The 26345-nt window shown below is 44.4% G+C and overlaps 1 protein-coding gene across 1 annotated transcript in view; it reads left to right on the top strand.

Moving 5' to 3' along the window:
• GPA33 (glycoprotein A33) overlaps nt 1-26345 on the top strand; it is a 38306-nt gene that overhangs the window by 10243 nt on the left and 1718 nt on the right. The window contains exons 3-6 of the mRNA XM_067710830.1: nt 1022-1238; nt 10222-10374; nt 24939-25058; nt 25784-25916. Of these exons, the coding sequence (XP_067566931.1) occupies nt 1022-1238; nt 10222-10374; nt 24939-25058; nt 25784-25916 (623 nt within the window). The remainder of the gene's footprint in view (nt 1-1021; nt 1239-10221; nt 10375-24938; nt 25059-25783; nt 25917-26345) is intronic.

Raw genomic sequence — 26345 nt, 5'->3', positions numbered from 1 at the left:
CCCAGGCATCAGACCTGATGCTATGTCTCCACACTCTCTTCCCTACCCGGCATGGTCAGCCTTCCTCCCCTAATGCTCCACCGCAATCACCAGCAGCTTCTCTTTTGTTAAATTCAGCGTGCTGATTCAGTCCTCATCTTATTTCATTTCTCCCTAGCTTTTCCAACTATCAAGCACTTTCCTATCTTGGAATCTCCCTCCCTTGGCTTTCTGGTAGCCTCGTCTTGACTTTTGCTCGTATCTCTCTGACCTCTCTCTGACCTTTCCAAATGAAGTAACTTGGGGACTTGCCATTTCTCTACTCATTTACCCGAGGTGGCTTCAGCAAGCCCATGGCTTGATGCCATCTGCTTTGCATATATTTTCTACTTTAACTCTCACAAAAATCCTATGATACAAGTGTTCTTATCATTATCTCCACTTTGTAGATGAAGAAGTGGAGTCATAGAGAGGTCAGCATTTTGCTCAAGGTCATAGAACTAGTAAGTGGCAGAACTGGGATTTGAACTGAGGCAGTCTGGTTCAAAAGTAGTGATCTTAGCTAGTACTATGTTCTGTTTGATAAATGATAAGTATACTAATGAATAAACAAATTCCAAAGGCGAGAGTCAAATAAATAAAGGGGGCTTGGAAGCCAAGGATGGCTACCTAGCACAATGCCTGCACATAGTAGGTGTTCAATAAATATTGGTTGGCTGTCTGAAAACAGACAATGAACTAAAATGGAATGGATAAGAGGTACCAGAGGTTACGAGAGGTGAAAGCCTCACTTACTCACACGTGCTCCTCTGGTATGAACTGCCTACCTGCCCTGGGCTTTCAATATTTTCACTAAAAACATATAAATACATCATAAGAGGAATCCACAAATGGACACCACGTACAGAGCTCTTTGTTCTGCAGGGTTGGTGTGTCAGTACACCTGGGCCTGGGAATGGTGGGTGAGGGTAGTCAGGGCAGGCTGGAGCATCATGCCAGGGCCTTAGGCTGAAGACCAAGTGGTATTTCTTCTTCCTCACAGGAAACGGTGCTCATCTGGACATTTTCGACCCAAAACTACATCTACGGTGAACTTTATCAGAACCGCGTCAATGTATCAGGCAACGTCCAGCAGTCAGATGCCTCCATCACCATTGACCGGTTGACCATGGATGACAACGGCACATACGAGTGCTCTGTCTCACTGCTGAGGGACCTGGGTGGCGTCTCCAAGTCACGCGTCCGCCTCTTGGTGCTGGGTGAGCGTCTCCTTCTCCCTCCTGGGGTGGTAGGAAGAGGGGCGGTGAGAGGAGCGGGGTACCCTGCCGGTAAGGTAAAGCCAGGGAGCAATGCCTGACCAGGAGCTAAGACTCCTCCCCTCGCCCCATCTGTCTCAGGGGTTGGGGTGCTTCTCCTACCCTGGAACCAAATACTCTTCTGTCTGGGCAGACAGCTCCCCAGGGCCAAGGTCAGGGCTGATTTGGAGTGGCCCCTGGGGGTCAGCCTTGGAGATTCTGTACCTGCTCTGTCCACTGCTCTTTCCCTCACACCAGCTTCTCTCTTTTTCATGCCAAACTTACTAAACAGAAGAAAAGGGGAAATCCTAGATCCTACTCTAAAGACTCTCACTGCCCTGCTTTGATGCTGGGGGCCAAATAATGACTCTCTTACAGGTCAGGCATCTTTCCCAGCCCTAAATTCAGCTCATCAGTAGAAGCCCTTCACACCACCATCTCCCCACCCCTCGGCTCCAACACACCATTGATCAGGTTCTACTGCTTCTGAAATATGTCCCATGATAACATTCTTTCTACACAAATAGCTTCTTATTGGAGTTTATAGCTTTGGACTAATTGAACAATCACCTACTCTTAGGATCTCCATTTTGCAGATGGGGCCAAGAGAAAGTAGACGCCTGACTCAACGTCAAACAGTTATTGGAAAAACTTTAGGGAGCACCCAGCCTGTGTCTACTCTAAGAAATGGCCCCCACCGTGGGAGGTAGCAATACTTTCAACCAAAGCAATGGATCATGTTTCCTTCATTTTGTCCCCTTTACACTACATAGTGGGATTTTATTTTTAATTACATAAGGTGGCTGCCTGGGTTTCTGAATCATTGTAGTGAGTCAAACCATAAAGCCCTGAATAAAGAAGAACCATCTCCTCCTTGCATCCTCCTACTAACAAGGTGGCCAAGGCTAGTACTTGTGTGTATTCTTCCACACTCTTCTCCATGTCCTTTCAACACACACACACACACACACACTTTCTTTTTGTTTCTTTACTTTTCTTTAAAAAAAAGAGATCACATTATAAAGATTATTCTGTAACTTTTTCTTAATGTTTCATGAACATTTCTCCAGATCAATGTATACAAATCTACCTATTAATAGAATACATTCCCGTGCATGGATTTACTATTATTCCAGTGCCCCATACTTATGAGCATTCTCAGGCTGTTGCCATTTTTTTTTTTGTACCAACAACACTGACTCTCTCTCTCTCTCTCTATATATATATATATACACATATATATGTATATATATGTGTGTGTGTGTATTCTTTCACTGTGTTATATTTGTTTCTATTGGATAGATTCTTTTTTTTTTTTTTTTTTTGCAGTACGCGGGCCTCTCACTGTTGTGGCCTCCCCCGTTGTGGAGCACAGGCTCCGGACGCACAGGCTCAGCGGCCATGGCTCACAGGCCCAGCCGCTCCGCGGCATGTGGGATCTTCCCGGACCGGGGCACGAACCCGCGTCCCCTGCATCGGCAGGCGGACTCTCAACCACTGCGCCACCAGGGAAGCCCTGGATAGAATCTTAAAAGAAGGATTTCTATTGCTTAACATCATTAGGCATCAAGGAAATACAAATTTAAAAAAGTAGAATTTCTAGGTCAAGGACTGTGCCTTCATTAAACGTTACTCCATACCTGCAAATTACTTTTCCCCAAAGCAACTACCACTGCCATGAGCATTATGTGATCATGTCTGTTTTCCTATATTCTTACCAGGACTGAATATTATCAATCTTTTTCAGTTTTGTAAATTTTGTTAATTTGCTAGGTGAAAAAAAAGCCGGTTCAGTCCAAGTCAGTATTTTAATTTAACATCCAATAAGCTTCACACCTTTCCTTAACTTTGTGCTGACCCCCTAAATCTTGGGGACCAGCAGTGGCATAAGGGCTGGGTCTGTTTTCTTACTCTCCTTGGTCCACCTCCTCCCACCCCGACTTCTGGCTCCTCTGAGGTCATGGCCAAGGGAGGGAGTGTTAAAGGGAAAAAGGCAAGGCCATGTTCACCTAGCCAGGCCACTTACCATTTTCTCTTGGCTGGCCCCAATCATAGCAGATATCCCACTACTGCTTCTTTTGTGGGGTGCATTAGTGGGTTCTTCAGCACCCCCCAGGGATCCACCTGACACAGGTAGTGTGTGCACCCGCTGGCCAGACTCTCACATTCACCACCCTTTTCCACCCTCCCCTGCTTATGGCAACTCACTCCTGCTCTCTGCTGTCCACTCTGGGCTCCCATTGATCCAGCAAGCAGCTCTCTGGGACTGAGTCCCTTCAGTATGACAAGAATCAGCCTCCATCATTACCCTCCTAAACCCACCATCGCAGTCTGCTCCAGCCAGCTTCTCTGGGCAAGGGGCACGCACCATAGTCTGACCTCAGATGGGTCCTCAGATACCCAGGGACACCTATAAAGCCCTTCCATCTTCATGCTCCAGGAGTAGCACTGCAGGGACTTACCGATTTCTGTCCCTCAGCAAACCTCAGCCAGGAGTGAGGGATGCCAGCTCTCGACAGTAGACAACCCCATTCTCCATGCGGGATTCTATTGGTTCCTCCCTGGCTGGGCCTGAGTTGAGGGGAAATACCTCCTTCCCTTCACCTAAGAGAAGGGGGGACATGCTCATGGATCCCTATTCCTGAGAATCCTCTTTAAAGAAATCTCCTCCCGGGCTTCCCTGGTGGCGCAGTGGTTGAGAGTCCGCCTGCCGATGCAGGGGACACGGGTTCGTGCCCCGGTTCGGGAGGATCCCACATGCCGCTGAGCGGCTGGGCCCGTGAGCCGTGGCCGCTGAGCCTGCGCGTCCGGAGCCTGTGCTCCGCAACGGGAGAGGCCACAACAGTGAGAGGCTCGCGTACCGCAAAAAAAAAAAAGAAAAAAAAAAAAAAAGAAATCTCCTCCCAGATGAATCTCTAGCCTTCTGGGTGAGGGTAACTGTTAATCATAGGATTTGCTCTTGGGAAGGTCATTGGGATGTTTCTCATGCCTCTCCTCAGTACTGAGGACACTTACCACTCAGAGCCTCAACCTGAAGGTTTTAGTGGAAATTCTGAGACACAGGAGAAGTCCCCTCTGTATCCTGCTGATGCTTTCTGTTATGGATTTAGGGTCTCTTGTCTTGCACAAGGTCTCCCACTACCACCTTTGAGGTCACAAAAATGAACTTAATGTTTTTTCTTATGTCTGTAAGTCTTATTTTTTATCCTTAGATTTTGTTTTGTCTGGAATTTATTTTTGAACGTAGGATTCTAACGGTCTTTGTTTTCTTCCAAATGGATAGCCAATTACATCAGCATCGTTTATTATAGCAAAGAAACAACTACTTTCCCACTGGAATCCCAGCTTTGTCACATATTAAGTTCTTACACGTACATGGCTGTTTTTTACTCCTTGTTTTATTCATTTACCTTTTGATTATTCCTATGCCAATATCATTTGCTTTTGATTACAGTATGTCTGTTGTCTGTAGTCAGTGTTGAGATCCACAGACATACAGACGCACGGACACACAGACACATACATATTTAGAGTTATCAGTCTTTGTGTAGTTGGCTTTTAAGGTCTGGCGCTGGGTAATATCTTCTCTTACTAAACTTTTCCAAAAATTTTTGTCAGTTTTTACACTTTTATTCTTTCATATTAATTTTAAAATCACTTTGCTTAGTTAAAAAAAGTTGGTTGGAATTATATTCAATTTGCATTTTAATTTGCAAAGGAATGACATTTTAAGGATATTAAGGAAGATGGTATATGAGATTTTCTGACCTTCAAAATTGGTGAATCTCTAATGATAGAATTCCAGACTTTCTGTGGCCAAATGAGGATTAAGGTGTTTACTTAGTTGTAGAGGAGGAGGGCAGGAAACTGCACCCATTCCATGTAACCAAATACCCAATCTCTCTGTGTCTTCCTGCTCTGAAAACCAGAGGGATCCCTCTTAAATGGAGGGAAAACTACCATCAACTTCCAATGACCTTTGCCTGTATAAAGTTGTTATAGATAACACAAATTCACAATCATAACAGCTATCATTTATTGAGGGCCTGCTATGTGCCAGGCATCTCACTAAGTGCTTTATGGATACGATCTCATTGAACCTTTGCAATACATCTGTGAAAGTGGGTATTAACACTCATATTTAATAGAAGGGAACACTGAGACTTGAGAGGTTAAACGACCACTAGAAGGTGTCCAAGCTTTGATGGAAATTAAATCCAAAGCCCTTCACCGTTCCACCCTGTAAGTTTGCCATTCCCAACCAGCAGCCCTTCCAATTCTGGATGAGTCCCAAACTCTTCTAGGCTTACTTATCGGTATACTCTCTCTTTCACTCTATGGCAGATGTAGACTTGCCAATATGTTTTATCATGTCACAGCATTAACTTGTATTTTTCCCTTCTTGAGCCCATGCCAGTGAAAGAAGGTTGAAGGGGCAGAGCAATGCCAGCCCTGGATGTGCCCATTGCCTTCATTTGTCCACAGGACATACCCATCTTGGAAACATCACTCATTGAAAACTGAGATTCTGTAATTGCTCTTCCGCACTGAAGGTCTCAGCATAGGGTCTGGGACACTGAAGCCCTGCCACCCTGTGAGTGCATGGATGTTTATTTCAGGGTTTTCATGGGGAGCTCTGATGCTCTTAGAGCTTTGGGAACATCCTCCCCTAATCTCATGGACAAGGCTGACACCACCACATTTTATCATCTTATAGCATTTTTACAGCTGTGTTTTAGTTGCCCCAGACTAGGTGGAGTGCCATGATGTGTTTTTCTACCGGCTCCATTGAATCAGGGGATTCTACCTATTTGTGGAGGGCTCCTTATGTCAAAATATCTAATGCACAGAAGGTTGTTAGAAAGAAGCCTGTTTCTGCTCTGCTGTCCTGTTCTTATTCCCTGGCTACAACCACCTTAGTCCAAACACAAATAAACAAATAGCTGTGTTTGGTGATCCCTTGCCCCTTTAAAAAACTAATTTAAAAAAAGAAGAAGAAACAAGAAAAGAAAGACATTCACCTATATCACTGGGTTTTATATTTCTCCATGTTTTCTTCCAGATCCTATCCACATGCTTATTTATGTACGTAACTGAATTTGTAGCTTAACGACTGGCACTTTTCTCTTTTCATTCCACATCACCTAACACTTCTTGCTATCTTAGCACTTACTGTTCTTTAAGCTTCATGCCACTCCAGCAAGCGGACGCAGAGTCCCTCTGTCCCTGGACCGGACACTCAGGCTGTTTCCAATTTAAGCTATTGTAATTAATGTTGCATCAAACCGTTTTGCGTGCATAGCGGTTAATTTTATTTGCATTAGCTCCTGGGGGAGATACTACCCAGCCAAGAAAATGAGCAATTTTCTCCTGTTTCTCTTCTGTATTCTGCACTGTCCCGTCACCCACCCCACTCCCATCCCTCCCCTTGCCCTGATTCACCCGCAGCTGAGTCCCTCACTTTGACCCACCTGGTCCTTCTCGGGCTAATTCTGTCTCTTTCTGGCTTCCCTTAAATAGCTCCTACTTTCTTCTGGCAGCAAGCTAGTTTCGGGGAAGGCAGCGGGAACCCACTCAGGTGCGAATATCCCGATTTCCCCTCCCCTCTCAGGGCCAGCTGCATTTTAAGAGAGGAATTAGTTAACTCGAAGGGCAAAGGCTACAAATTTAATCTGAAATTATGCAACTCGGTGAAAAGAATGTTTTGCTTTAAAAAAAAGATAATTTGGTATTATATGTTAAGAAACCCAGTAAAAATCCTTTTTTTTTTAAGTTTTCTTTCCGAATGGCTTTGCTGCTGGGCTAACTTTAGGGAGAAGGGCTTTAATTATGTGGGTCCACCCACTCGTGCTGCGTGACCTCACAGTAAACTGGCGCGAACACGGAGCTTCCGGACCGAGGCGGGGCGCGCGCCCTCTTGGTCACCGCGGGGAAACCACCTGGCCCGGGTACCGGGGACCTGGCGCCGCCGGGCAGGATAGGTCGTCTCCCCGGCCTCTGGCGCCCCCTGACGTCTGCGACGGGAGTCGCAGGCTTTGGAGAGGCCTGGGAACCCACAGGGTCCCCGATCCCTCCCTTCACTCCGCCCTCTATAAGTATTCAGGTGGTATCTGCATTCGGTTTTGGGAGATGGGACGCACCAACTGAGAATCCGAGACCCACAAGAGTCCCCGCGGGTCTCACACCCCCCCGCAGCGGGTAGAAGGGCAGTCTGAACTAGATCTGTCTGATTCAAGGTCCTAGCTGTTCTTGACGGTGGGGACTGAGAAGGGGAGCTTCAGGGAGGGGTCTGAACTGAGCGAGGGCTGGGGGTGCCTAGGATGAGGTGAGTCGGGAAGGCAGTTTGGGGGCCGAGGTTAAGGGCCCTGGGAAAGGACCCTGATACGTTCCTCCATAAGGTGGGTCTCTTAGGGGATGGTTGGTCCTTGTTTGCCATTATCTCTACTGCTGCCTGGGAGTGGATTAAGGGTTTGCTTTTGATAATTTTTCCTCAGCAAATGGTGGTATAAGAAAGCTAGTCTTGGGACTTCCCTGGTGGTCCAGTGGCTAAGACTCCGTGCTCCCGATGCAGAGGGCCAGGGTTTGATCCCTGGTCAGGGAACTAGATCCCACAGGCCACAACCAAGTTTGCATGCCGGCAACTAGCACGCCGCAACTGAGACCCCGTGCAGCCAAATAAATAAATAAATATTAAAAACAAAACAAAACAAAAAAACCACTGCCTACTGGCAAATGGCAGCTGTTGGCATTAAAAAAAGAAAGCTAGTCTTCGGATATGTTCAGCATGGTTTTCTGTGTTTCTCTGGGTGCTCATTTGCTCCAGTCCCTTCTCTCTCCTTTTTGCTTGTATTACAAAGAAACCTGGTCGTGGAAAGGCTTGGCTACCAGGCATGCGCATTGAGCATGACTCTGAGCCAATGTGAGACTTTGAAGGTGGTATTACATTTGTGGCCGGCTCTCTTTTTGTGGAATCAAGGCTTAGCTTCCTGGTAAAGGCGTACCTGGAAACAAAGGTGACGGTTTTGATCGGTGGGGAGGGATATTCCTGTCCCTCTGGAGAGCTCAAGAGATAAAGCTTGACTTAGCAACCCTGACCTGGTTCGGGTCTCCTCGGAAGTGATGCTCACTTTCTCTGTCCACCAGGTGCCTGCTTGCTGGGTCAGCAGGGAGGACGGGAGGGCAGCTTGTGAGAGTGGCCTGCGGGTAGCAGCCTCTCCCTTCCCAGGCTGCTTCAGTCCTGTGGGTCTGGGCCTGGATACCTGAGTCCTGTCCTTGAACCTGGGGCCTTTTAGGTTTAGGGACTGTCCGATTGGGGGTGGCAGTAGGAAATGCCTCTGATTTGCCCCATGCTCACCCCATGCCTGGCTGGCCCTCACTAAGATAGCAGGAGACGTGGGGCACACCCAGCCACCACCACCAGTGTCAGAGAGGAAATCTCATGGGCTGTGGCGCTAGAGGGGAGAGATGTGTCCTGGGTGGCTTCTCCTGGCAACTCTGGGCCAAACAGAGATTGGAATTCACCCGCCATGCCCAGTGACCATGCACCTGTGCAGTCTAGATTGTAGAAAGGGCAGCGCTATTTACTGGGGCAAGCAAGCCATCCAAGGGGGCACATAAAGAAAGAAGCAGAGGGGACAAGCCTGCCACTGGGGAATTCCAGTAATAGTCCTCTCTACCGGGTGTCGTCCTCTTCCCACCCTCAAGGACACGACCTGAAGTCCCAGGCATACTCGATGCTTCTTTGCACAGGCTGCTCCCTTTGCCTGGAGTGCCCTCCCCTCTCTTTCTCTGCCCGCCCCCCTCCGCCAGTCACGTCTACTATTGGCTTTGTGATTGGGTCAGTGTCCCTTGTTGTGCCTGTCCTGTCTCAGCATCCTTGCCTCCTGCCTGGTCCTTGTTTGATTACTTGTCTATTGCCCCCACTGGACTCCTTGAACATGAAAACTCACTCACTATGTCATCCCCACGCCCAGCAATGACAGGCATACTGTAGGTGCCTGATAGGTTTTGTAGAACAAACCACTCTACACAACAGTATGTTAACTAACAGTGCTGAGTGAAAGACCCTGGCTTAAGGTCTTCAGGAATTCTGGGAGATCAGGTTAGGCTTGTGAGTTGAGGGTCGTCAGTTGGTTTTGGTAACCTTCTTTCTTTCTTTCTTTCTTTTTTGTTAATAAATTTTATTTTATTTGTTTATGATTTTTGGCTGCGTTGGGTCTTCGTTGCTGTACGTAGGCTTTCTCTAGTTGCGGTGAGTGGGGGCTACTCTTCGTTGGGGAGCATGGGCTTCTCATTGAGGTGTCTTCTCTTGTTGTGGAGCCCAGGCTCCAGGCGCGTGGGCTTCAGTAGTTGTGGCTCACAGTCTCTAGGGCGCAGGCTCAGTAGTTGTGGTGCATGGGCTTAGTTGCTCCGTGGCATGTGGGATCTTCCCGGACCAGGGCTTGAACCTGAGTTCCCTGCATTGGCAGGTGGATTCTTAACCACTGCGCCACCAGGGCAGTACCGTAACCTTCTTTCTGTGGGCTTTCCTTTTCTTGTGTCTGTTCCTTCCGGCCCCTCCATCCCCTCAACCCTCATTCTCCACCCCGCACGTAACCCTGCTGCCACCAGGGGTCTCTCCTATCACCCAGTCACTTGTGGCAATTGCATTTTACCAGCAAAGCACGGCAAGACGGTAATGCTTAAGTGAAGGTAACATTCCTAAGAAGTTAGCATTGAAGGGCTTCAGAGAGAGAGGCTTTCGTTGAAACCAAGGATAGGCAAACTACAGCCAAATCCAGGCTTCAGACTGTTTGATATGGCCTGTGAGCTAAGAATGGTCTCCACATTTCTCTGCCTGTGAACAAACAAGGCAGTATTTCGTTTGTGTGTGTGTTTGGGGTGGGGGGGTGGCTATCACCAAGCGCCAACTAATTCATGGCTTCTCTTTGGCCCCTCCCCTACACAGTGCCACCCTCCAAGCCAGACTGCAGCATCGAGGGAGAGACTGTGATTGGGAGCAACATCCAGCTGACCTGCCAATCCAAGGAGGGCTCCCCAGCCCCTCAGTACAGCTGGAAAAGTTATGACGTCCTGCACCAGGAGCGTCCAGTCGCACCAGGTAACGGGGTCAGCAAGGAAGGCCAGCCCACCCCCCCAACCCCGAAGGCTGCCCCTTTCCCCCACCCTGCATTTGGCACTGCAATATCTTGGACCATCTCTCTAAGCAGCATTTTCTCTTAATAGCACCTGCCTCATAGGTTGTTTTGAGAAATAATAACGTAGTAAATGTTAACTTGTTTTCTTTATTCCCCATAACTGAATTCTCTTGAGTAAGCAAGTATCAATAACCAGTCGGTGCAAAAGCGCTAGGTAGGATTTTAGTGTTGATTATGATTATGTCCTAAAGTATACATATAAGGCCTCAAGTCTAATTCTATGACTCCACCTAAGGGTGGGGAATTTCCTATTCCCATCCCCTACCCAGGCAGGTCCATCTCAGACTCCCCTGGGGATCCCCATCCCCCAAACTCACCCAACTACAGGACCAGGTGTGCGTTAAGGGTCCCACATTCTCAGGGAAGGAAATGGTAGGTTCTTCTATGGTTGTCAGGGGACCGGTTTTGTACAGGGCAGCTTGGTATTTGACCTTTTGGTCAGGAAACAAACTGAAAAAAAAAAGAAAAAGAAAGGGGAAAAAAAAGAGCTGTATAAACATCCCACTGTCATTATCTTAGAGCCAAGTGATGTGGGAAAGCCCCGGTGGAATCCCTGGGCCCCTGTGCACACTGGCTGCCTGGCCAGCTGCACTCACCGCTCCTGAAGATCAAGAAAGACAAGGCCTGGAAGGTCCCATTGGATTAACTTCTGGGAGGACTTTCTGTCCAGTGTGGGTGGAAAGGAAGTGGGAGGCAGAGCAGTGGATGTAGACAACGGTTCTGAGGAGATGGGACAGGAGAGCGAGCCTTGCCGGGTGAATGCACAGACAGGGGCTCCGGTCAAACCAGGGTGAACTTCCCCACTCTACTGTTCATTTGTTTGGGAGCAAAACAAGAACTTCTTAAAAGTAAAAAAGGAATTAGTAGAACCCACTCTATTCAATGTAAAATAGAAGATATATTGTGGATTTCGACAAGCTTCTGGTTTTGTTTACATATTTCTGGTTGGCAAGTTTTATTGAATGTGTCAAAACCATGTGGCAGCTCTCCTCTGGCCTGTGAACAGCCCAGGGACTCCAGCAATGGTCGCAGAAGGTCAGCCATGGACAGTGGTTGGTCTGACCTTCCAGCAAAGTGTGTACAGGTGAGCCCAAAGCTGAGGGTTACAAGGTGGTAAATGCTGCAATAGTTTGTATCCAGTGGTGCTGGAACCCAGAATATGCATAAAGGGGTCAAAGAAGGTTTCTTCAAGGTGGGGGCCCTTGAGCTGGCAGGAGATCATGTTGGTTAGGAGCACGGCGTGGGCTTGAATCCTGGCCCTGCCACTTGTTAGCTGTGTGACCTTGGCAAGTTACTTAGCCTCTCCGTGCCTTCATTTGTACATCTATAAAAAGGGCATGAAACTAGTATTTACTTCATAGAGATGTTGTGAAGATTAAATAAAAGTATGTATAAAGTGCTGAGACCAGGGCCTGGTAGAATTATTAGCTGTTATCTGGACTGGGTCCTCAAGGATGAGTAGGCCAAGCTTGGAGAACAGCACAGGAACCACACATGTGGAAAGGATGGGAGGTACCGCCGTAAGAAAAGCGGCGATGAGAGATCGCGCAGGGCCTGTGCATCAGGCTAGGGAGGCTGGCCTCTGCCCTGTAGGAAACGGGCACCCAACTCACAGCTCTCCTGCCTCCATCAGGAAAGACTCCTCTGCTTGTTAGAAACCAAAGCTTAGTTTTTCAGTGATCCAAAAGAGGAGAAACCTGAGGGCATGAAAGTAGGTTAAAGGGAGATGCACTTAGTTACTTTGGAAAAGATTTATCTTGCCTCTAGATAAGATTTACTCAGAGTCAGAACTGGGACCTGGGAGTGACCCAGAAAAGCATGGTTAATGGTAATAACAACACAAGCTTGCATCTGGTTGGTGCTGTGAGGTGGGAGTGGTTCTCAAAGCCTTTGGCTCCGCCTACCTCACGGGGCCCTAGAGCGTCTGTTGTGTCTTCTTCTTCTGTGGGTCAGTCCAAACCCCTTTCTGACCTTTAAGACATTTTAAAAGTCCACAGTGGGCAATTTGGGGAGCAGAGTTCCTCAACCCTCCTACATCTAAAGACAGAATTCTCAGCATTAGAGATTGCTTCCTTTGACTTGGATCAGTGGAGGCAAGCCAGCAGAAAAAAGAACAGGGAATCTGGAATCAGCACACAAGGATTTGAGTCCCGAATTCTCCACTTTGTAGCTTAAGTCACTCACAACCTCTCTGATGCTTAATATCTTCATGTGAAATCCTGGGACTATCATTATACTGCCTTCCCGAAAGGCTACGAAAAGAGTAAGAGGAGATCACATATGTGATAGCTCTGAACTGTCCCAGTCAGCTGAGATTCATGTACTGAAGGAGTAGTAATCTGGATGTCAAGAAAGGAGGGTGGGGGGCAGGAAAGTTAAATCTTGTCAATTTGACATCAGTGTCTCTGGCAGACCAGGGCTTCTCTGGAGGTAAACCTCTCCCCAGCTGGAGCAGAAGGAATGTGGGAGCCCTATTGTCCTGTGCATTTCCCTTCTTGACCACAAGGTGTCGCCACTGCAGCGGAAACATTCATTGTAGCAAGATTTCAGGAACTATTGGGTCCTTTCCAAAAAGAAAAGGGGCTTGAGAGCCCCAGATCAGAATCAAAGCAGGTCTTGTGGCCATGTGTGTGCACTGGTTAATCCAAAAGTAGCTTATAATGTCCATTGTTCGTTTTGAGAAACTGGGGCAGGATAGTGCTGACTCTGGCCTAGGATGCCACATGTTCCCACATCTTAAACAAGGCCAGGAGCTCCAAGCTGGGCTCTGATAATTGGGAAGGTCCTGGAGGAGTCTGAGGTCTTCTGCCTTCTATCTGTCTGCAGTGTGCTGTGTACATTTAACACATAGACTGAGTTTCACGTGCTAAAATAGTGGGACTCTGATAAGAGCTATACACCCCTGAAACATTGCCCAGGGTCATAGAGCATTTCCCAGAATGCTCTTGTGTTCCTTCAAGATGCCTCTTAAAAATACAAAAATCCAATTGGTTTAGAAAATGAGACCATTAATATCGAAACCCCCTGTTGGAGATGCCCAGTGCTCGTTAGCACATCGGAAGCTCTAACTCAATGATTTCTAAACTTGCTTTGGTCGTAGACCACTTTCTCAGTAACATATATTAACATCACATGTAAGCAGTATTCCAGAAAATGCACCAAGGTATGGAATTCTAGGATAGAAAGGGTAGCATTTTATAGAAAATGAGTATCCAGAGAATAGCATGCTGGGTTTCAAGGGAAGAATCTGAAGAAAGTGTATGTGAAGAAGATTGGAAGAAAATAACTTCAAATCAAAGTGCTGTTATTTACAGCAGGTGATATTACAGATGATTTTTATTTTATTCTCTGCTCTTCATAGAGGCTTTCCCTGACCCTTCAAGTGAGATTAAGATCAAATTGCACTTCCATTTTGAACTCTATAAAACACCCTGTAATCACCATTGTTTCATGTCTGTCTTGTCTTACATACTGGAAACGCCAAGAGGACAGGGACCCTCATCATCTTGTTTTGAGCTGATGTGATGAGCATATAAACATTGGACTGAATTGAAGTAATAGTTTTATGTCATAAATTCTTGTATAATATGTATATATTTTTGTAATGAGTGTAATGTAATACATGTATAAATTCTTGTAATGAGCATCCAGTACTTTTATAATTTTTTTCTTTCCTTTTAAAAAATTTTTATTTTCTATTATAGTTGTTTTACAATATTGTGTTAGTTTCAGGTGTACAGCAAAGTGATTCAGTTTTACATATACATATATCTATTCTTTTTCAGATTCTTTTCCCATTTAGGTTATTATAGAATATTGAGTAGAGTTCCCTGTTCTATACAGTAGGTCCTTGTTGATTATCATTTTTATGTATAGTAGTGTGTATATGTTAATCCCAAACTCCAAATTTATCCCTCCCCCACCCCAACTTTTCCCCTTTGGTAACCATAAGTTTTTCTGTCTGTGAGTCTGTTTCTGTTTTGTAAATACGTTCATTTGTATCATTTTTTTAGGTTCCACTTATAAGTGATATCACATACTATTTGTCTTTGTCTGACTTACTTCACCTAGTATGATAATCTCTAGGTTCATCCATGTTACTACAAATGGCATTATTTCATTCTTTTTTATGGCTGAGTAATATTCCATTGTATATATGTAATGTACTACATCTTCTTTATCCATTCATCTGTTGATGGACATTTAGGTTGCTTCCATGTATTGGCTGTTGTAAATAGTGCTGCAATGGACACTGGGGTGCATGTAACTTCTCAAAGTATGTTTTTCTTCAGATATATGCCCAGGAGTGGTATTGCTGGATCATATGGTAGCTCTATTTTCAGGTTTTTAAGGAACCTCCATTACTGTTCTCCCTAGTAGCTGTACCAATTTACATTCCCACAAACAGTGTAGGAGGGTTCCATTTTCTCCACACCCTCTCCAGCATTTATGGTTTGTAGATTTTTTGATGATGGCCATTCTGACTGGAGTGAGGTGATACCTCATTGTAGCTATGATTTGCATTTCTTTGATAATTAGTGACATGGAGCATCTTTTCATGTGCTTTTTGGCCATCTGTATGTCTTCTTTGGAGAAATGTCTATTTAGATCTTCTGCCAATTTTTTTGATTGGGTTGTTTGTTTTTTTACATAGAGCTGCATGAGCTGTTTGTATATTTTGGAGATTAATACATCGGCTGCTTCTTTTGCAAATATTTTCTCCCACTCTGTGGGTTGTCTCTTCATTTTGTTTATGGTTCTCTTTGCTGTGCAAAATCTTTTAAGTTTAATTAGGTCCCATTTGTTTATTTTTGGTTTTATTTTCATTACTCTAGGAGGTGGATCCAAAAAAATATTTCTGTGATTTATGTCGAACACAGTTCTGCCTATATTTTCCTCTAAGAGTTTTATAGTGTCCAGTCTTACATTGAGGTCTTTAATCCATCCTGAGTTTATTTTTGTGTATGGTGTTAGAGAATGTTATGATTTCATTCTTTTACATGTGGCTGTCCAGTTTTTCCAGAACCACTTATTGAAGAGATTGTCTTTTCTCCATTGTATGTTCTTGCCTCCTTTGTCATAGATTAATTGACCATAGATGAGTGGGTTTATTTCTGGGCGTTGTGTCCTGTTCCATCGATCTAAAAGTCTGTCTTTGTGCCAGTACCATACTATTTTGATTACTGTAGCTTTGTAGTCTAAAGTCAGGGAGCCTGATTCCTCCAGCTCTGTTTTTCATTCTGAGGATTGCTTTGGCTATTTGGGGTCTTTTGTGTTTCCATACAAACTTTAAGATTTTTGTTCTAGATCTGCAAAAAATGTTATTGGTAATTTGATAGGCTTTACGTTGAATCTGTAGATTGCCTTGGGGAGTATAGTTATTTTGACAATATTGATTCTTCCAGCCCAGGAACATGGTATATCTTTCCATCTGTTTGTGTCATCTTCAATTTTTTCAACAGTGTCTTATTGTTTTCAGAATGCAGGTCTTTTGCCTCCTGAGGTAGGTTTATTCCTAGGTATTTTATTCTTTTTGATGCAATGGTAAATGGTACTGTTCCTTAATTTCTCTTTTGGGTCTTTCATTGTTAGTGTATAGGAATGCAAGAGATTCCTCTGTGTTAATTTTGTATCCTGTAACTTTACTGAATTCATTGATGAGCTCTAGTAATTTTCTGGTAGCATCTTTAGGATTTTCTTTCTTTCTTTTTTAGCAGCATCTCAAAATTCAAAAGGTTTATTACTCATCTATTAATTCCATTACACTTATTTATTCAGTTTTATTGTTTTAAAATATATCAAAATAAATAGAGAAATTTATATATCTTATCTATATATGGAAGAACAGCTGGTCCCCAAGGTGGCACCAACAATCCTAGCAGCTCTTACTTTACATATCCAGAGTAGTCAGCAATTTCCATTTCTTTTTCCGTCTCAATGAAAAATTGCAGTTTCCCCAAAGAGGTGTATTTGGCAGCATTCTCACGTTCTTGTTGAGCCCGCCTCTTCATGGCCTCCCGCTCTGGCCTCTGCTCTTGTTCAATGGGCTTTTTTTTTTTTTTTTTAAACATCTTTTTTGGGGTATAATTGCTTTACAATGGTGTGTTAGTTTTCTGCTTTATAACAAAGTGAATCAGTTATACATATACATATGTTCCCATATCTCTTCCCTCTTGCATCTCCCTCCCTCCCACCCTCCCTATCCCACCCCTCTAGGTGGTCACAAACGACGGAGCTGATCTCCCTGTGATATGCGACTGCTTCCCACTAGCTATCTATTTTATGTTTGGTAGTGTATATATGTCCATGCCACTCTCGCACTTTGTCACAGCTTACCCTCCCCCCCCCATATCCTCAAGTCCATTCTCTAGTAGGTCTGTGTCTTTATTCCTGTCTTACCCCTAGGTTCTTCAAGACCTTTTTTTTTTTCTTAGATTCCATATATATGTGTTAGCATACGGTATTTGTCTTTCTCTTTCTGACTTACTTCACTCTGTAGGTACATCCACCTCACTACAAATAACTCAATTTCGTTTCTTTTTATGGCTGAGTAATATTCCATTGTATATATATGCCACATCTTTATCCATTCATCTGTCAATGGACACTTAGGTTGCTTCTGTGTACTGGCTATTGTAAATAGAGCTGCAATGAACATTGTGGTACATGACTGATGACTCTTTGAATTATGTAAACAATGCTTTTTTTTTTTTTTTTTTTTTTGCGGTACGCGGGCCTCTCACTGCTGTGAGCTCTCCCACTGAGGAGCACAGGCTCCAGACGCACAGGCTCAGGGGCCATGGCTCACGGGCCCAGCTGCTCCGCGGCATGTGGGATCTTCCTGGACCGGGGCATGAACCCATGTCCCCTGCATCGGCAGGTGGGCTCTCAACCACTGCGCCACCAGGGAAGCCCTCATTGTAGTTTTGATTTGCATTTCTCTAATGATTAATGATGTTGAGCATTCTTTCATGTGTTTGTGGGCAATCTGTATATCTTCTTTGTAGAAATGTCTATTTAGGTCTTCTGCCCATTTTTGGATTGGGTTGTTTGCTTCTTTGGTGTTATTGAGCTGCATGAGCTGCTTGTATATTTTGGAGATTAATCCTTTGTCAGTTGCTTCATTTGCAAATATTTTCTCCCATTCTGAGGGTTGTCTTTTGGTCTTGTTGATGGCTTCCTTTACTGTGCAAAAGCTTTGAAGTTTCATGAGGTCCCATTTGTCTATTTTTGTTTTTATTTCCATTTCTCTGGGAGGTGGGTCAAAAAGGATCTTGCTGTGATTTATGTCATAGAGTGTTCTGCCTATGTTTTCCTCTAAGAGTTTGATAATTTCTGGCCTTACATTTAGATCTTTAATCCATTTTGAGCTTATTTTTGTGTATGGTGTTAGGGAGTGTTCTAATCTCATACTTTTACATGTACCTGTCCAGTTTTCCCAGCACCACTTATTGAAGAGGCTGTCTTTTCTCCACTGTATATTCTTGCCTCCTTCATCAAAGATAAGGTGTCTGTATGTGCGTGGGTTTATCTCTGGGTTTTCTATCCTGTTCTATTGATCTATATTTCTGTTTTTGTGCCAGTACCATACTCTCTTGATTACTGTAGCTTTGTAGTATAGTCTGAATTCAGGGAGCCTGATTCCTCCAGCTCCGTTTTTCGTTCTCAGGATTCCTTTGGCTATTTGGGGTCTTTTGTGTTTCCATACAAATTGTGAAATTTTTTGTTCTAGTTCTGTGAAAAATGCCAGTGGTAGTTTGATAGAGATTGCATTGAATCTGTAGATTGCTTTCGGTAGTAGACTCATTTTCACAATGTTGATTCTTCCAATCCAGGAACATGGTATATCTCTCCATCTATTTGTATCATCTTTAATTTCTTTCATCAGTGTCTTATTATTTTCTGCATACAGGTCTTTTGTCTCCTTAGGTAGGTTTATTCTTAGATATTTTATTCTTTTTGTTGCCATGGTAAATGGGAGTGTTTCCTTAATTTCATTTTCAGATTTTTCATCATTAGTGTATAGGAATGCCAGAGATTTCTGTGCATTAATTTTGTATCCTGCTACTTTACCAAATTCATTGATTAGCTCTAGTAGTTTTCTGATAGCATCTTTGGGATTCTCTATGTATAGTATCATGTCATCTGCAAACAGTGACAGCTTTACTTCTTCTTTTCCGATTTGGATTCCTTTTCTTCTCTGATTACCGTGGCTTCCAAAACTATGTTGAATAAAAGTGGCAAGAGCAGACATCCTTGTCTTGTTCTTCATCTTAGAGGAAATGATTTCAGGTTTTCACCATTGAGTATGATGTCAGCTGTGGGTTTATTATATATGGTCTTTATTATGTTGAGGTATGTTTCCTCTATGCCCACTTTCTGGAGTTTTTATTGTAAATTGGTGTTGAATTTTGTCAAAAGCTTTTTCTGCATCTATCGGGATGATCATATAGTTTTTATTTTTCAATTTGTCAATGTGGTGTATCACACTGACTGATTTGTGGATACTGAAAAATCCTTGCATCCCTGGGATAAATCTCACTTGATCATGGTGTATGATCCTTTTAATGTATTATTGGATTTGGTTTGCTAGTATTTTCTTGAGGATTTTTGCACCTATGATTATCAGTGATATTGGCCTGTAATTTTCTTTTTCTGTGGTATCTTTGACTGGTTTTGGTATCAGGGTGATGGTGGCCTCATAGAATGAGTTTGGGAATATTCCTTCCTCTGCCATTTTTTGGAAGAGTTTCAGAAGGATAGGTGTTAACTCTTCTCTAAATGTTTGATAGAATTCACCTGTGAAGCCCTCTGGTACTGGAATTTTGTTTGTTGAGAGTGTTTTAATCATAGTTTCAATTTCAGTCTTGTGATTGGTCTGTTCATATTTTCTATTTCTTCCTGGTTCAGTCTTGGGAGGTTGTGCTTTTCTAAGAATTTGTCCATTTCTTCCAGGTTGTCCATTTCTTCTAGGTTGTCCATTTTATTGGCATATAGCTGCTTGTAGTAATTTCTCATGATCCTTTGTATTTCTGCAGTGTCAGTTGTTACTTCTTTTTCATTTCTAATTTTATTGATTTGAGCCCTCTCCTTTTTTTTTCTTGATGAGTCTGGCTAAAGGTTTATCATTTTTTTTTATATTTTCAAAGAACCAGCTTTTAGTTTCACTGTTCTTTTCTATTGTTTTCTTCATCTCTATTTCATTTATTTCTGCTCTAATCGTTATGATTTATTTCCTTCTACTAAGTTTAGGTTTTTTTCATTCTTCTTTCTCTAGTTGTTTTAGGTGTAAGGTTAGGTGGTTTATCTGAGATTTTTCTTGTTTCCTGAGGTAAGATTGTATTGCTATAAACTTCTCTCTTAGAACTGGTTTCGCTGTGTCCCATAGGTTTTGAAACATCATGTTTTCATTTTCACTTGTCTCTAGGTATTTTTGATTTCCTCAGTGATCCATTGGCTGTTTAGTAGCATATTGTTTAGCCTCCATGTGTTTTTGTTCTTTACAGTTTTTTTCTTATAGTTGATTTCTAATCTCGTAGTGTTGTGGTCAGAAAAGATACTTAATATGATTTTAATTTTCTTAAATTTACTGAGGCTGTCTTTGTGGCCCAGCATGTGATCTATCCTGGAGAATGTTCCATGTGCACTTGAGAAGAAGGTGTATTCTGTTGCTTTTGGATGGAATGATCTATAAATATCAATTAAGCCTATCTGGTCTAATGTGACATTTGAGGCCTGTGTCTCGTTATTGATTTTCTGTCTGGATGATCTGTCCATTGATGTAAGTATGATGTTAAAGTTCCCTACTATTATTGTGTTACTGTTGATTTCTCCTTTTATGGCTGTTAACATTTGCCTTATGTATTGAGGTGCTCCTATGTTGGGTGGATATATATTTACAATTGTTATAGCTCCTTCTTGGATTGATCCCTTGATCATTATGTAGTGTCCTTTGTCCCTTGTAACAGTCTTTATTTTAAAGTCTATGTCGTCTGATATGAGTATTGCTACTCCAGCTCTCTTTTGATTTCCATTTGCATGGAATATCTTTTTCCATCCCCTCACTTTCAGTCTGTATGTGTCTCTAGATCTGAAGTGTGTCTTTTGTAGACAGCATATATACGGGTCTTGTTTTTATATCCATTCAGCCAGTCTATGTCTTTTGCTTGGAGCATTTAATCCATATATGTTTAAGGTATTTATTGATATTATGTTCTCATTGCCATTTTGTTAATTGTTTTGGATTTGTTTTTGTAGGTCTTTTCTTCCTCCTTAGTCTTTTGTTCACTTCTCTTGTGATTTGATAACTCACTTTAGTGTTCTGTTTGGATTCCTTTTTCTTTTTTGTGTGTGTATCTATTGTAGATTTTCAGTTTGCAGTTATCAGGAGGTTATTTTTAAAGTTTTTTTTGTTTTTTGATGTGGACCATTTCTAAAGCCTTCATTGAATATGTCACAACACTGTGTCTATTCTATGCCTTAGCCTTTTGGCCGTGAGGCATGTGCGATCCCAGTTCTCCCACTAGGGACCAAACCCACACCCCCTGCATTGGAAGGCAAAGTCCCAACCACTGGACCACCAGGGAAGTCCCTATCATGAGGTTTTGATATAGCAGACTATACATATACAAGATTGTTTTAAGTTGCTGGTCTTTTGATTTCAAATGTATTTCCAATATCCTGCATTTGTACTCTTCTCTTCTCATGATTAGTGATTTTGATATCATATTTGTGTATGGATGATTTCCTGCCTTTAATCTATGTTTACCTTTACTGGTGAGTTTTTCCATTTGTAATTTTCTTGTTTCTAGTTATGGTCTTTTCTTTTCTGCCCAGAGAAGTTCCTTTAGCTTTGTTGTAAACCTGGTTTGGTGGTGCTGAATTCTCTTAGCTTTTGCTTGTCTGCAAGGCTTTTGATTTCTCTGTCAAATCTGAACAAGAGCCTTGCTGGGTAGAGTATTCTAGTTTGTAGGTGTTCCCTTTTCATCACTTTAAATATATTATGCCACTCCCTTCTGGCCTGCGGAATTTTGGCTAAAAAATCAGCTGAAAACCTTATGGAGATTCCCTTGTATGTTACCTGTTGCTCTTCCCTTGTTGCTTTTAGTATTTTCTCTTTGTCTATAATTTTTGTCAGTTTGATTAATATGTGTCTTGACATGTTCCTTCTTGGGTTTATCCTGTATGGGACTCTCTGCACTTCCTGGACTTGGTTAACTGTTTCCTTTCCCATTTTAGGGTAGTTTTCAGCTATTATCTCTTCAAATAGTTTTTATGGCCCTTTCTCTCTCTCTTCTCCTTCTGGGACCCCTCTAATGCAAATGTTGGTGTTTCTAATGTTGTCCCAGAGGTCTCTTAAACTGTCCTCATTTCTTTTCATTCTTTTTTCTTTATTCTGTTCCATGGCAGAGATTTCCACCATTCTGTCTTCCAGCTCACTTATCTGTTCTCTGCCTCAATTATTCTATTATTAATCCCTTCTAGTGTATTTTTCATTTCAGTTATTGCATTATTCATGTCTGTTTGTTTGTTCTGTATATCTTCTAGCTCTTTGTTAATCATTTCTTGTATCTTCTTGGTCTGTGCCTCCATTCTTTTTCTGAGATCTTGGATTGTCTTCACTCTCATTATTCAAAGTTCTTTTTCAGGTAGACCTCCTATTTCTACTTTACTTAGTTGTTCTTCTGGGGTTTTATCTTGTTCCTTCATCTGAAACATATTCCTTTGCCATTTCCATTCCCTAGGCTGCGTTGTTGTAGTTCTTTTTGCTTCCAGTGTCTGCCCACTGGTGGGTGAGGATGTTCTAGAGGTTTGTTCAGGCTTCCTGGTGGGAGGGACTGGTTCCTGCCCACTGGTGAGTGGAACTGTGTCTTGTCCCTCTGGTGAGCAAGGCTGTGTCAAGGGGTGTGTTTAGAGGTTGCTGTGGGCTCAGGAAGATTTTTAGGAAGCCTGTGTGCTGATGGGTGGAGCTGTGTGCCTGCCCTGTTGGTTGTTTGGTCTGAGGTGTCCCAGCACTGGAGCCTACATGCTGTTGGGTGGGGCTGGGTCTAGGTGGCAAAATGGCGACCTCCAGGAGAGCTCATACCAATGAGTACTCCCCAGTACCTCTGCCACCAGTGCTTGTCCCCACAGTGAGCCAGTTCCACCCCCACCTTCCCAGGAGACGCCCCCCCCCCCATCAAGACCAGCAGGTATGTCTGGTCCAGGCTTCTATGAAATCACTGCTTTTTCCCTGGGTCCCAGTTCACACGAGACCTGTGCACACCCTCCAAGAGTGGCATTTCTATCTCCCCCAGTCCTATGGAGTTCCTGCAATCAAACCCCACTGGCCTTCAAAGCCAAGTGCTCTGGGGCCTACTCCTCCTGATGCCAGACCCCCAGGCTGGGAAGCATGATGTGGGGCTCAGAACTCACTCCTGTGGGAGAATCTCATCTTGTTGTGGCTTCTTCTTTGCCTCTGGTTGTAGAATATCTTTTTTGGTAAGTTCCAGTCTTTTTTGTTGATGGTTATTCAGAAATTAGTTGTGATTTTGGTGTTTTTGTGAGAGAAGTTGAGCTCAAATCCGTCTACTCTGCCATCTTGTCTCCAACCAGAAGCCCAATTTCGTTCATACTATAGATGTGGATATGTGGATAAGCACACCTTTGGGTGTGCCTTCTCAGACCAATTCCCATAAAATGTGAGTCTGTACTTGGCAGTTCCACAGGCTCAGCAGTGTTAAGATAGGTTTGTTTGTCACCCCATCAAATATGGAATTTTGTTCACAAAGTTTCTTGGTTAGGGAGCCCTCATCTTGAAAATAAATGATGTGTTTCTGTACGATGCTAGCCTTTAAAATCACACAGCCTGTTCCTGCAGGTGGTGCTGCAGGACACCTGGATCCACGTCCTCTTCTGTGGTGTGCTTTTGGCGACCACAACAGGGCACTTACTCATCTATGATCTGGAAGGTCCTGGAATGCTCTTCTCCTTATCACCCTCTCTGTTCTCTCTTCTATAATTTTTTTTAAAGTAAATTGTCAACTTCTCCAGGGAGTTCTAGACCTAAAATGGAATTTTTGTTACTGTTTTGTCATTTCTTAATTTTGTGACCTTGGGCAAGTCACTTGACTTTTCTAAGCCTCCAGTTACCACTATGATATTGGAGATAGAAATATTTGTTCCATCTACCATACAAGATTGTTGGAAGAATCAGAGGACATTGTATTTGAGGAAGCACATCCAGACAAGAAAAATCCACACCGAGATACAATCTTGCAACAGAGTGGAATTGGGCAGGGAAAGGATTGGACACCAGGCGAACTGGCAAGAGGTTAAGCTGGAGTGATTTCCAGGGCCAGATCTGTAATGTCACATCCATATTAAGAAGCCTGGACTTGTTATTGAAGACGATGGGCTGCCTCTGAAATGTCTGAACAGGGCAGTGGCTGGATCCTATTTTCAGTTTAGAACATCTCCTCTGGATGAAGTGTAACCACCTGTTGATAGTGGGGTAGGCAGGCTCTGCAGCAAATTAGAGGACAAAGGTCTCTAACTCTTCTCTCCAAACAGCAGTTATGACAGAGCATCTTTGAGGACAGGACATAAAAATTTGTCTAAGCATAAAGCTCTCCATTTCAAGGTGGAGAAATCCATGGGATCATAGATTTAGCAGGAAGGTTTCGCATGAGGGCGTCTGGACCATTGCCCTGAATTCAGGAGAATCAGGTGCTTTCCCTCCCACTTCCAGATGAGGCAGCTATGACTCACAGAAGTTAAATGGCTTAATTAAGTGGTGGAAGAGGAAGAGGAAGAGTCTAGACCGGCAGGCTGCCTCCTCCCTGCCTCACCACCCACACACCCCCCCACACACACCCCCACACACACACACACACCCATACAAATACCACATACACTCACACACACCACTCATGGCAGAGAAATCCAGAGGTCAGAGTTCTTGAAGTTCTAAAGTCTTCCTTCACATGAGTCCAAGCTAAGGAATTCTATTTCTGAAGATTATGAAAGTGGTTATAATTATATGGTCTAATTAGAAAGCAATTCCACGCAATGTATAATGTATATTACGTTTCCTGAAGACTTACTATACATCAGCCATTTGGTTGTGGGTTTGTATTTGTTAGTACTTCATTTTATGTTCACAATTACTCTGTGAGGCAGGCACTATTATTATTTTATTTATACATAAAGAAACAGGTTCAATGAAGCTAAGTTCCTTGCCCAAAGTCAATAAGTGGCAGAACCAGGCTTCAAACCCAGGGTGCCTGCCTGAATTCTAAGCACTTTAGAATTGTGCAGCCTGCCTGGTTTAATCTTCCTGCAGCCCTAGAGGTAGATATTTTCTCCATATTACAGATGAGGCTTGGACACGTTCAGTGGCGGTGCTTGTATCTGCCTAGGATTTCCCTAGCCGTTTCGCTCTACTCTGGTGGCCCGTCTCCTCAGCCTGACTCTTCTCCCTTCTCAGTCACAGGACAGATCTTCTCTCTGAAGAACATCTCCACAGAAATGTCGGGCTACTACATCTGCACCTCCAGCAATGATGTAGGGATGGAGTCCTGCAACATCACTGTGGCTGTCAGACCTCGTAAGAGCAGTCTGGGGGGGAAGGGAGGACGAATGCCAGAGGTGACAGGCTGGTAGTCCAGAGTCAGCTGACAGGGACCAACATGGAGGTGAACTGGGCAGCCTCTTTGGGGGTCTCCCATTGGCAGGGTGGCTGAGGTGACGGCCAGATGATCCTGTCCCAGGCTCCCCTCATCTAGAGGCCAGTCCAGTTCCCTGGGTTCTTTGGAAATAGTGCCTTAGGCTGGCTTCTGGAGACCTGCTCGGTCCTGCCTGCCCTTGGGGTCGCTCAGGGGGCAAGGGGGAAGTGCCCAGACTGGGCTGCCACAGAGTCAGAACCCCATCCTTTCAGGGTGGGATACCCTGATGATCTTGGGGATGAACTAGAGTAGGAGCTGGCATGACTGACACCCGAGGACTTTTTTGGAGCCTGTTGGCTCCAAATCTGTTGGCCATCTGTCCTTGTCAACGCTTCCATCCTGAAGAGTGTCCCCCTTGTCTGGTCACATTCCCACGAGGCTGTGACTTTCATGGAATGCTACCAGAAGCAGGCAGCGCGGCCACCTGGGCTGGGAGGATGACTGGGGCCGCTCAGAGCCTGGGAGGGACCACCTCCCGCCTCCCAGACGCCTGCTGCTGTGGTTCCTCATCCCCGGCGTGCTCACCACCCGGAGCCTCGGCTCGTGCTGGGGGCTCGCGCTGGGGACTGGGGTTGGGGTTCAGGACGTGCGGCTCTGTTTCTCTCAGCCTCCATGAATGTGGCCCTGTACGCGGGCATCGCGGGGGGCGTGGCCGCGGCACTCATCGTCATCGGCGTCATCGTCTACTGCTGCTGCTGCCGGGAGACTGGCAAGGCTGAGGTTGCGGACGTCACGCGACCGTGAGTGTCGGGGGTGGGCAGCCCGTCGGCAAGGGTCTCAGCACATTGGGAAGATGCACCCCAGCTCTTCCACTCATAACACCCCAGGGGGCAGCTGGTAACAGTAAAAAATAACTTTTATCAGCCCCGTTTTATAGCTGAAAAAAGAGTAAATGATTCGCGCAAATCCTAAAGTGGCGCTGCAGTCCGGAACTCGACTCCAAGGCCCGTAGTTCTCCAGTCTCTGATCTCAGGGTGGGGCTTCCGGTGGGTGCCCAGGGCAGGGGTAGGGGGGTGCGGAGGCTCCATAACAGGCCGCTCCCTGCTCCCCTCGCAGAGCCAGCCTGTTCCCATAATGCCCTCAGCTCAAGTCCGTGCCACCCTGCTTCTGCTCTGAGCTCAGCCGTTCAGCCCAGTGTCCCTTTGCCGCTGGACGGGTGGGGATGGGGG

Source organism: Pseudorca crassidens, chromosome 2, assembly GCF_039906515.1.
Source record: "Pseudorca crassidens isolate mPseCra1 chromosome 2, mPseCra1.hap1, whole genome shotgun sequence".
NCBI lineage: Eukaryota > Metazoa > Chordata > Mammalia > Artiodactyla > Delphinidae > Pseudorca > Pseudorca crassidens.
Note: the sequence above shows the minus strand (reverse complement) of the source record. Positions and strands in the feature narration are given on the sequence as shown.